Here is an 11,694-nt window from a genome sequence, read left to right as displayed (position 1 = left end):
TAAAACCAAATCGAACGTCATGACTCATGACATATTGCCGGAGTTGATAATCGGAGTTGATGGTCCTGTGATTGTGTTTGTCTGTCTGATTTCGGTTTTAACACTTTTAAGGTATGAAATACTGACATAGGTAAATAATAGTACATTACTACAGAGGCCGGGACAAAGGACATTTCCCGCCGAGGTATGTATAGTGCTTTTCTCAAACATGGTATGAAATAAATAAAGTCTACTGAAAATAGTAACTTTGGATGGCTGTATCTCCTAAACGGTGCGTCGTAGCGCAAAAATAATCGAATTTTCGTTCCCCTTTGATACCCCGTATACGCTTATAAAAAAACAAAAAGTTAAAAAAAAATTCAAAAAGCACCCAAAATCAAATATTGTCTAGGGCCCGTACCAGTTGCAGTTGGCACGTCTATAAAGCCCCTTATAGTTTTTTTTTTAATTGGCTAAATACCTGGATGTTATGTCACAATTATCTGTGTTTGGAAATTAAAAAAGAGGACTTTGCCGGCCTTGGCCTGCAAGGTTTGTATGAAATTCCATTATCTATCAATCGTCCTAGCCGCACCTGCAACGTCATACTTCGCTGCCAATTATAAGGCACATAACATCAATATTTCATACCATGTTTGAGAAAATGTATTTATTTCAAATAAAAACATAAGTAGAATGTTGGTTACCAAGTTTGAAACAAATAAGTAATACAATACTGTTTTAACAATCCTTACATAAGAATTATTAGAAAATCAAATAATTTATTTCGAGCTAATCGAATGGTAATTCAAATAGGTAGGTAAATTTAAACATAAACAATACATAGTACAATGACACAGCACGTCGGAAACTGATTTAGAAAATACTCGAACCACTATAAATAAAACTGCATTGAGTAATAGTTATTTATATGACTGGTGCATAATGAGAGACATTAAAACACGAGTGGTGATATTACACGAGCCGAAACGCAAGTTTCATAAAAAGGTAACACGAATGTTTAATGCCTTTAGTATGTACAGTTGCATAGATTAGGTATTTTATTTGTTTACATACCCACATGTAATAAGTTTTCTACAATATTTACAGAGTAGATTTTTCCCGCGGATTCGATCGCGTTAAAGTCATAATCATAATATCGTTTATTATCGATCGCGTTAAAGTCATAATCATAGTCGATTGCAGAATGCTCCATCCAAACTTCCACCCCCCATACGATGTACAAATAGTATATCATTCAATATCACGAGCAAAACGCAATTCTTTAACATCGCTTGCTTTGAAAATTTCGTCCAAATAATCACTGACTAACCAATCTCGAAATTTCTGGAAAATATTATTTGCAAGAATGCATGAAGCTTGCGACTTTTTCGCCATCAACCCATTGAGGACAGCTACCATGAAATAGTTTACACTTTCATCAAAAACACGACAAAAATGCAAGTTAAAATAATCCACAAGGTGCCAAGCATACAGTTCTGTTATTGTTGGAAAATATTTTGTACACAAATCTTCTATCTCGTTTGCTATAAATTTGCCAAAAATAGTTCCTAACATAGCAGCGCCTTTTAATTTTCTAGCTCCTTCGAACAACTCTGGGCTTTCATTAATGCAGATTCTGACGGTTTTAAAGTAGATCATAGTTAAATGTAATGAAACGTATTTGCCGAACCATTTCTCCAAAGGAAGAAAACTGTGCATCCATTCAGAAATTTTCTCTAAGAGGGGCAGACACGATACGTATTTAGGATTTAAGAAGGCTGTATTGTATTTTAAGTAAAACAGAAAATAATCAAGGTATTCTTTTTCTAGACCTCCCTCCATATGACAATTTTTTTTTCATGACAATTCAAGTTGATTGAGTAATGGAAATCCGACCTTCCGAAATCTTTCCTGTGACATATCTTCAGTAGAACTAAGAATAAGAAATTTAGCAATTATCTGTATATACACAAAAGTGCATTCGCCTTGATAAGAATCGTTTGCCTCTAATGGGAAATAATCATTTAGTAAAGCATCATTCACGTCGAAAATATATCTCTCGTCCAACTCTGCTAAAACATCTGGGACTTTCAAAAAAGCGTTCCACTGTATTTCGTAATCATCAGGTCTCTTCTTTTTCTTCGTCGTTTCACTCTTGACAAAGCGATCATTAGGCACAGGCTTTTTAGTTGCTAAAAAGACAAGAAAGCAGTATTCAGCTTTAATAGCTTCAGGTACCAATTTGGCAAGTTCTAAGTATGAATGCAACTGCCTAGCATTAGATTCTGAAATACGAGACTTCACCATCTCCCAAACAGATAGATCCGATTTGTCTCCTTTATAACGAAAGTATTGCAACACCGCTTGAAGTGCTTTGTTAGGCCTTACAGAAGAATATACTTTGAATACAGCCGATTCTTTATTCAAGCGTCTCGCTAAAACCAGTGCTAGCCGTAACGTGCGTGCCCAGGACAAAGCTTCTGTAAGATAGTCTTCTACCTCGTTTTGTCTACATATAGCTACGCAATTAACTACAGCCTTTGCTCCTGCATTACGCCATCCGAAGGATTTTAAGTCAAAAGCTGGTCTAACAAGGTGTGCGTTAGCTCTCAATGCGGCAGCCAGTTGACGCTTAGATGTTTTAGGCGGTGCAGCATCAAAAGTTTTTAGAAGGGATGGAAAGTTTATTCCTGAAAGTAGTGCCAGAGACTTAGCTACCAGTTGACGTTCTTCTGAAAAACAAGCTTTTTCCTTAGCTTCTGTTTCTTCAGGCTTAAGAATTGCTCGATATTCTAGCAAATCGCGGTACCGTTCTCCCAAACCACCTTTTTCCATAAAGTAAAGTGCCAGTTTCTGAAAAAATCTGTAGTGTTGTAAACTTCTAGCATCGATAAGTTTTTTCAAGTTTTCGATATCTTCCAGAAGAGATATATCATGTCGCAGTGCATTAACATAAGACCTATCTGTCTGATATATTGCAAAAAACTCTTTAATCAGTTGTTTTCTCGCCACTTTAGCGTCATATAGCTGTCTGAGTAAACAGTTTGTAGTTGTTCGCAACTCATCATCAGCATTCCAATAACACTTCACAGCTGACGCTATAGTATCCACCGTACCAGGAAAGCAATCATACCGGATACGATAAGCTGTAAGAGTATTCAGCAAGTGCTGCAGTTGTTTCAACTTAGGTTTGTTTGGGTCTGTCTGAGCGTCTTCTAAAAGCAAAGCTGGCAGACGAGCGCTAACAAGACTACGCTCATTGACAGTAAAAGAGTACTCTTTTAGGGAGTCGAAGTCGGTTAAAAACTTTTTCCAAACTGCCTGACTTGGCTTCACATTAGCGAGCAAGTCTCTTATCACAACTGCATGTAACCCTTCTCGGCATTCCGCTTCATGCGCGCTTCCATCCAATCCTAATCCGTGTCCCCATTCTAAGAGCCACGTCCAATGCTCGCTCGGCAAACGCCATACAAACGCCCGTTTTACTAGGCTTCTGACTATACCAGCTCGAATATGGACTGGCTCATTCTTATACTGAGCTAAAAGATCTAACAAAGACACGAGGTCTTCAGTTTTTCCACCAGTCTTACTCACGAGAACAAGTAGCATAAACTGACGATTCTGCGGAGAGCTCTCGGCTCTCAATTGTTTCTTGAGTTCATTGTAGGTTTGTTTATAATTGTTGAAACGATATTTGTCAAACAGCTGATCTAGGAGCGTTTTCTGGCATTGCCATTTAGTATATTTCCGTTTTTTCAGCATTGCTCGAAAAGACATTGCAGAAAAATTTTCTTCATCGTAATATAAGCCAAAGTAGGTTAGATGTGCATCATCGAATAGCCGAGTTGTTTTTAACGCAGCTGGAGCAGGTGGAGTTGGTATTGGATAAGGCCATTCCCTTACAGTAGCTCCAAATGCTTTGTCAACAAATACTAATTTCTTGAAGGTTGTTCTTTCGTCCGTACTTAAGGTTTTTATTAGGGGCTCCACTTTTTGGTACTCAAACCAAGAATTTAGATACTCAGCTCTTGCTAGTTTCAACACAAGATCCTTAATTTCTTCTGGATCTAAATATTTTGCTACTATTTTTATGTCAAGAAACCATACAGTGTACAACTCTGGCTTAGCCTGAAACCTGTTTTTATGGTATTTCATTATATGCTTTGAAATAACCGCGTTAAGTGCACTGAATTTCTGATGAACGAAGAAGTTTTCTAATATGTAAAAAAATACATCAGCATCTGCTTTTAAAATATATTTTACATTAGCGAAAAACTTAGAATCATTTTCAAGATAATATTTTAATATCTTTTCATTGTGCCTTAAACTATCATAATACATTTTAGTGATCTGAGGAGCCTTTTCGCTTAGACGTTTCAAAAGCATTGGCGTTATTTTGTCTATTATATCACTGAATTCAGATAGGATATATTGTTTGGAACATTGCCAGAGAAATTTGGCAGCTACATCAAAGTTCCTGTCCTTGTAGAACTGATAAAACTCCTTACATCTTTCTGTATCTTTTAAATGTATCTGTATCCAGTGTCTCATCTTGTTCACAGCTGGTAGCGTCATTTGGGGGAAGAGTTCATATTCAAGGAAACTAGGGTTGATTATGTTCGAATGCTCTGGGTTTAAAAGCCATAAGCTTTTTAAGGCTCTGCTCACATACAGCATATCATCGTCTTTAAGGTTGTGAGTCACATAGTCTACGTTCTTCTGCTTTGACGCAAGGTCTATTTTAAAGATTCGTTCCAAAGCAGATTCTTGACAAAGTTCTTGGACAGGAATAGGCGTATTTTGGAGATAAGCCTCATGGACTAGATTGTTGAAGTTACGATGCCGGTCTCCTAAATTTCCGGATAGTATTTTAGAAGTGATCATCTGAAAATGAACAGATTATACTTTATTAATAAATAATATACCCATGTAGAGAGAACCACATAACAAAAAATGTTAAGCAGTTCTAGAATTCGATTTAATAAATATTTACATTTAGTGAGTTTTATTGTCCCATTTAGCTAAACTACATGTTTTATCCTAAATATAAATAACTGTTAATATTTACCTTAAATGCCTTAAATATAAGAATTTTAGTTCCAATACGACCTGAAACGGCTGAAAGTTACGACTATTTATATATTCGGTGTGGGCGGAGTGGTGAAAACAAAATGATATCACCCTTAAGCACTCTACACACTGCCCAATTTTGATGCAGACGATGCCAATAAAAAATAGTTTTGTACAAAATTATATATTTAATAAACAGTAAAAAATTATGAAATAGTTGAAGAAACTATTTATTCATTTTTAATGTAAGTGCGTTACTAACGCATTTTGTAAAAAAGTTGTTTATCTGTATTTCACTTGACGCCATGTTGAAAATGTCGTTTCATACTTCATATCTCCTCCATTGATTCTGAACGAAAGCATCGGAACTTCGGAAGCGCGAACTGCCAAATATAAACAGTGTTCTTAGTTTTATACGCGGTTCAAACAAAAACAGCTGTATAAATTAAAACATGAGTGTTAAACCTGATATGAAAGTCATCATTTCGAACATTACCAATGGAAGGCGGTTTAGTCACTGCAGGTTATGTCTCAAGAACATTGATGAGGACTACGTACGGTTTGGAGACGGTGTTGCCCCGGATTTGGAGGAAAAACAGCAGCAATTACAGCCTCTATCGGAATTACTAGCTAAATTCCTTGGGCCCGAGGTAAGAATTGGTTTAACAAGTCTTAAACGCGAAAAGTTACCTGTGGTTTTTTATTCACTGAAAGTGGCAAGATTGGTTATGAATTCGATTCCAATATGGACCTAGGTAGCATGGATATTCAATGCAAAGGTCTTGTGTAAGCGTATTATAGTTTAAATCTTGTATACTATGATTCAAAGCTATTTTTCTGTTTGACTACAATTTATAGCTCAGATTACATATTGATGATTAGGTACTCTCTGTTATCTTTCATAATATCATCACTGTTGCTTAGTCGATTTATGCGAAATAAGTTTTCAGATACTTAACCCCATAGACATTGCAGTGTGTCAATAAATTAAAATAAAATAAATTATTATTAAAATTATTATTATTTCCACTTCAACACATTCGCTACCAGACAAAAAATGGCGCACTACGTCAGACACCGGTCGTAATTTATAACCGCCCGCTTGTATGGCGAGAACCCGCTCCAGTATCTGAATAAAGTTCATGAGTGCCCAACTGCCCACTAGGCAGGTTCTTAGTTGCAATAGTGTTAAATTTATTCTAGAAGCATTATTATTATTCAGTGCAGATTAAATAAAATTGTGGATGCTATTCATGTTTTGTAGTGAGACTATTCAACGAACATCTAATATAAGATTAATATAAGATTAGTAGCCGGGTCCATATTGGATCACAAATGTAGAGATATTTTAATTTTATTAATATAAGATGTCTAATTTTCAGGTAACAGAAGAAATACCAGGATTGGATGCTGTATGTACAGAATGTGTTGTTGATGCTTTAAGAGGCTTAAGACTCATACAAACGTATCATAAATCTTCCAAACTATTAGAAAATGCCCTAGATAATCTATTACATACACTGAATGTTGATCTTGAAGTGCATGATGGTCAGTCACTATACATTGTTGTAGATGACAACCATTCCGAGTTAATAATAATGGACAAAAGTGAAGAAAAAAATATATATGAAGAAAAAATAATATGTGACGAATGTTCCCAGGAATTTATCACCAAAGAAGAGTACCAAAAGCACTTCCAGGAGAAACATTATCAACTTCTGTGTGAGAAATGCTGGCAAGTATTTGAAACGAAACAAGAATTAATGAGCCACTTGTGTAAAAAACTAAAATGTCCAGATTGTAACCAATATAGGATCACACCGGAAGCTCTCGCTGAACATCAGAATAAAATGCACAGAATCCACATATGCAAAGAGTGTGGGAAATCTTGCCAAGGCTCCGTCAAACTAAAAACTCATGAAAGCAAACATTTCAATAAAAGCCAATGTCCGAAATGTGGTAAAAGTTACACTACTAGAGATTTTTATTTAAAACATGTGAATTTGTGTGAAAAGGGGCTTTTAGATCCTCATCCGTTTCGCACCAAACTTATCAGACCATATTCATGCAAAGAATGTGGTAAAAGTTACAGTACGTCCGGAGGCCTACGAGTACATTATAAATTTGAGCATGGCGGTGCAAAACCTCATGTATGTCCAGAATGTAATAAGAAATTTACCGCTCCAAGTTACCTTAAAGTTCACATGGTAACACATACTAAAGAGAAGAACTTTTTATGTAACATATGTCCTAATCGTTTTGTATCAAAAGAGGCGTTATTATATCATACTAGAAGGCATACTGGGGAGCGACCGTACAAATGTGAACACTGTTTTGAGACATTTGTAAATGCATCTGCCAGAGCGGAGCATATAAAATATAAGCATGTCGGGCCTACACTGATGTGCGAGATTTGTTCACGTAAATTCGTTACCCCACATTTCTTGAAGATGCATATAAAGAGACATCACGAAAAGGCCATGGATTGGACTGCACAAAACAGAAGCGAATTATCATAATAATACTGTTCTTGTTTTTGGCATTGCATGCCTAAGGTCTTTATGCCTCTTAAACAATGTTTTATCAGAATTCATATTATAATTTCCGGAAAGTAGATCATTAGTGCACTTGAGCGTAAGAACTCTTGAGGCATAGCAAGCCACATTTCATATTAGGTCAAACTTATAGTGTTTTTAAGCAAGGTGGATCCAACTTTGTACTCAAAGGGTCACATGGTCGATTGACCATGTCGATTGACTGTGTGGCAAGCCTAGACCTCCCTGGATCCACGCTGTTTAACTGCCATCAGCAGAAAAGAATGATTACTACATTGATGTAGATTTCTCACGTTAAGCAATAATGACAATATTGCATTGAAGTAAAATAATTAGGTAAGGTAGGCTATTATTTGATTTATTTTTATAAATAAAATATTTTTTACATTTGACGTTTGTTTTAAATACTTTTATTCATCCTACTTAGCTGACGGAGGACTGATTTTCACCTCTTCCTAAAGGCTGGCGTCCACTTACGCGAATCGAGTCCAATGGACGCAGTTTCATAGTAAATGCAGATGGCGAATAATTAAGACGACTCTGCGAGCCTAGTGAACGCCAGCCTTAAAATTGTATTCCCATATATCTCAGAAACATTCATTGCACCAATAGGAGGCAAACATCCCCTGATGGTAATGGCACTGGTAAGTGAACACCGCTGGCCATGGACACCCAATGGGTTGCAGCTGGACAGGTGCTTTGGTACAGTCGTAAACAAGTTTGTTATGAGAGAGCTCATTACGCAACTAGGTCAAAAATTGCAATGCCCATAATATAAATATACTGTAAAATAAAACGTACGATACACGTGCGATTTTTCCGGACTTGTAGCGTAATGTTTGTTACTATATGAATATCAAAGAAAGGAGAAAACAGAAATTCTATTTTTGAGGTGGTTATAACATACATCGAATATTGGTATGCAAGCCAAAATCAAACAAAATGTTCATAGGTATTCCATACGTAGCGTAGGTCTCGTGGTTCATTTACAAGTCAATATCAGAAAAGGACGTATTCCTCCAAACAAGTCCCTTACATAAAAAAAAGAGTGGTTCTTTTGCTGGTTATAAAACCTACTCAAGAGTTTATTACTTTTATTAGGTAAGTATTATTAGTGGAGCACGGATGGCTTCCACGCAGTGTTGCGTAAGAGGGTGGCGTCATTGTGGCAGCGCGTCAGGGACAGCACCAACACTCTCCTGAGGGTGATTGCAGAAAGGGTTGATGGCCCTCTTATTACTCATTGGATGTCAATGCATGTGAGATCTAACGAGCATTATGTGTTCTACTAACTCTAGCGTAAGATGTTTTATTTTATTGTTCTTTAATTTTATTTTTATTGTGTTATTGTTTTACTAATATTTTGTGTACCTAAATATGGACATCTGTCTGAAATAAAAGATATCATTTCATTTCATTATTTATAAATGACAATAAAATTGATGATTAAAAAAATAAGTTTATTTCTTTAAATAATAAATTAACAACTAATTTCATACCATAAGGCACACTACAAAATCTTCAACTCACTCGTGTGAGCACATTACGTACTACGTACTTCCTTTCAAGTTTTCCATCTGTTGGCACATAAAGCTTGCTCTGAGGATCCGAATGTCGGGCCACATGCTTCTTCAGCTGACTACCAAGTACAAACTTAACGTGGCATATAGGGCATTCCAGTTGAGGCCCGAAATGCTTTCTCCGTTTATGCTCCATCCTTCTGGAAGCTGAGAGGAAGCTCTCGTCACATAAGTCACACTTGAACGGCCTTTCCCCAGTGTGCAAGCGAGTATGATACACTAAAGCCGCTTGAGTAACAAACTTCCCATTGCAGTGCTCACAACTGAAGTTCCTCTCCCGTGTATGCTTCACTATGTGATTACGTAATCTGCTAGCCGCATCAAACTTCTTAGCACACCAACTGCATGAAAGCACTTTACCAAACCCGTGGTCTATCTTTAAATGTGAGCGGAGAGCATTTTTACGAATATAGCCTTTCTCGCAAATGTCACAGAAGAAGCTTATCACCTTAGCTTCAGCATTACCACACTGTTTCACATGGCTTCGGTAAGTCTGTTTGTTAATGAAACTCTTGTTACACCGAGGGCATTTAGTAACGTCATGTTTATCCAAGTGTACTTTCAATGCTGATCTAGATGGGAACTGTACGAAGCATAACTTACACAAAACAGCAACATGCTCTTGCCGATCGTGAGCTTTTAAAGTTCTCTGCGTACTAAACATCTTTTTACACTTAGTACATTTAATTTTCTTTGGATAGTGTACTCTTTCTGCATGTTCCGTTAATTGTATCTGTGTTAAAAATGCTTTGAAGCATTGTGGGCAGTTTATAGGCTTCGCTTTGTGTGACTTCATGTGTTTGATTAAGAGAACTCTCGTTTTGAATTTCATACCGCATTCTTCACAAATAAGGCATGTCTTTTTACGATGCACATATCGGCATCTACTCTTGATTATCTTGTTCAGTTTCATTGCAGCAGTCTCTCTATCCGGTAAATGAGTCTTTCGTCTTGTCACTATGAAGTTACCTGTTTCGCTGAGCACTATGTAAGCAGTCTTTACTGAGGGGCTGACTGTTTCAGCTTGCATTAATGTTCTGTTAAGATTTGATAGCACTGAATCCCATTGTTCGTTGGAATGCTCGTGAAGCTTTTTAAATAAATAACCGTTCGTAACGATCCGAGCGCAGGTATCACACAAGGTTTGCGGTAACATTGGTTCCTCGTTGACCTGAAAAAATAAACAAATAACAATTTATATTCGTTCTACAAAACTTAACCTGTAAGGTAAGATTATTCTAAAGTATATAAGTATATAAGTTCAACTTACACCAAGTTCTTCAAACATCTCAGAATATGTAACGGTGTCTTCATAGTACGGCTTTTTCAAAACGACGGAATCCTGAATATATTTAGCGTATTGAGGCGTAGGGCTCAAACATAACCTGCAAATTTGCTCGTCGTCCTTCGTCAGATACTTGAATGCTGATAATATTACGCCAGCATCTGGCTCCATGATTTATTTTGATAAATAACGACACGATATTAATTCGAATTCAAAAATATTTCTTTGGTTCGTTCAGATTCGAAGAGACAGTTTCAAAATGTCATTTGAAAAGAGAAGCGTCTCAAAAAGGCGTCACTCGGGGAGCGTTCGGCACAGATAACTTAAGGGCTCTACATACGCAGTGATTTAGTCAAAGGCAATTTTTCAATTGTATAGAAGTTTTATATCAAATAAATTCATTTTTACGGCTTATGCATTATTACATATAGATTTAAACAAAGAGCATTGATTTAAATAATTAAGTACCACCGTTCTCTTAACCGACTTCATTACCCAGAAGGAGGAGTTCGCCGATTGCTTCGAGATCCGTTGCCCGATTTGAATAATTATTTTTTTGAAAATGCTACATTCTTGATGCCTCATATTAATCTGGAGCTGTTCTGATGATGGAATCCATGTGGAAATGAAGAAACTCCTCAATGTTTCATAGCAAGTGTAAGGTGATTTGGTGTTTTCTCAAGTAAACTGAAATATTTGCTAATGAAATCAATGCTTAACCACCGATCCCTCAACTTCCTACCCCCCAGTCACCAAGCCGGCTACTCAGCACCAGTCAATTGTAAACTAATTCAAACATTTTTTCCCGAAAACAAGGAAATTGGATGTACTGCAACTACAGCCTAAGCATGAGCTTGAAACTAACTAAACTGTAGGTTTAACTTCTGATTAGCAGAAACGTCTGCAATCGATGCCACTAGGCTTAGAATAAATTTAAAAGTGGAAAATGTCTGCCTTGGGTGAGACTTGAACTCACGGCCTCTGGATCAATATTCCACCTAAACTGTAAACCACCACCACCACTGTGTGTGTGATAAACTGTAGGTTTCACAACTGGCATGCCAGCCGCGTAGAAAATACTTGGATGCCAGTTAATTTGCCACTGATTTTGTACGCGGCTGGCATGTCACAGGCACTTACCTGCCATAGACGCGTAGGGCAGGTCTTAGGGGCAATGAGTTGATTAGGAGTTGGGAGTTGAGGGATCGGGGGTTAGATTTGA

The 11,694-nt window shown here is 37.0% G+C and overlaps 3 protein-coding genes across 3 annotated transcripts; 1 reads left to right on the top strand and 2 right to left on the bottom strand.

Annotated features, from left to right (window-relative positions):
- Window positions 1-687: 687 nt before the first annotated feature.
- LOC125237193 lies at window positions 688-5,174 on the bottom strand. The gene is made up of 2 exons (XM_048144185.1): window positions 5,051-5,174; window positions 688-4,866 (listed from the first exon to the last, which is right to left on the bottom strand). The coding sequence occupies exon 2, from the start codon at window positions 4,864-4,866 to the stop codon at window positions 1,840-1,842; it is 3,027 nt and encodes a 1,008-aa protein (XP_048000142.1). The 5' UTR covers window positions 5,051-5,174; the 3' UTR covers window positions 688-1,839.
- A 200-nt stretch (window positions 5,175-5,374) lies between these two features.
- On the top strand, window positions 5,375-8,363 carry LOC125237097 (gastrula zinc finger protein XlCGF46.1-like). The gene is made up of 2 exons (XM_048144060.1): window positions 5,375-5,702; window positions 6,435-8,363. Exons 1-2 carry the CDS (start codon window positions 5,505-5,507, stop codon window positions 7,569-7,571), a joined length of 1,335 nt encoding a protein of 444 aa, XP_048000017.1. The 5' UTR covers window positions 5,375-5,504; the 3' UTR covers window positions 7,572-8,363.
- A 690-nt stretch (window positions 8,364-9,053) lies between these two features.
- Window positions 9,054-10,742, bottom strand: LOC125237102 (gastrula zinc finger protein XlCGF26.1-like). Its single transcript, XM_048144064.1, has 2 exons — window positions 10,458-10,742; window positions 9,054-10,358 (listed from the first exon to the last, which is right to left on the bottom strand). Exons 1-2 carry the CDS (start codon window positions 10,641-10,643, stop codon window positions 9,129-9,131), a joined length of 1,416 nt encoding a protein of 471 aa, XP_048000021.1. The 5' UTR covers window positions 10,644-10,742; the 3' UTR covers window positions 9,054-9,128.
- Window positions 10,743-11,694: the final 952 nt, after the last annotated feature.

The sequence above is a fragment of the Leguminivora glycinivorella genome, chromosome 20, assembly GCF_023078275.1.
Source record: "Leguminivora glycinivorella isolate SPB_JAAS2020 chromosome 20, LegGlyc_1.1, whole genome shotgun sequence".
NCBI classification, from domain to species: domain Eukaryota; kingdom Metazoa; phylum Arthropoda; class Insecta; order Lepidoptera; family Tortricidae; genus Leguminivora; species Leguminivora glycinivorella.
Note: the sequence above shows the minus strand (reverse complement) of the source record. Positions and strands in the feature narration are given on the sequence as shown.

Excerpts from the sequence above, each read along its gene's own strand:
- LOC125237097 (XM_048144060.1), top strand. The coding sequence starts at position 5,505 with ATGAGTGTTAAACCTGATATGAAAGTCATCATTTCGAACATTACCAAT. Across the intron at positions 5,703-6,434 it reads CTAAATTCCTTGGGCCCGAG|GTAACAGAAGAAATACCAGG; the intron begins GTAAGAATTGGT and ends TCTAATTTTCAG.
- LOC125237102 (XM_048144064.1), bottom strand. The coding sequence starts at position 10,643 with ATGGAGCCAGATGCTGGCGTAATATTATCAGCATTCAAGTATCTGACG. Across the intron at positions 10,359-10,457 it reads AGATGTTTGAAGAACTTGGT|GTCAACGAGGAACCAATGTT; the intron begins GTAAGTTGAACT and ends TTATTTTTTCAG.
- LOC125237193 (XM_048144185.1), bottom strand. The coding sequence starts at position 4,866 with ATGATCACTTCTAAAATACTATCCGGAAATTTAGGAGACCGGCATCGT.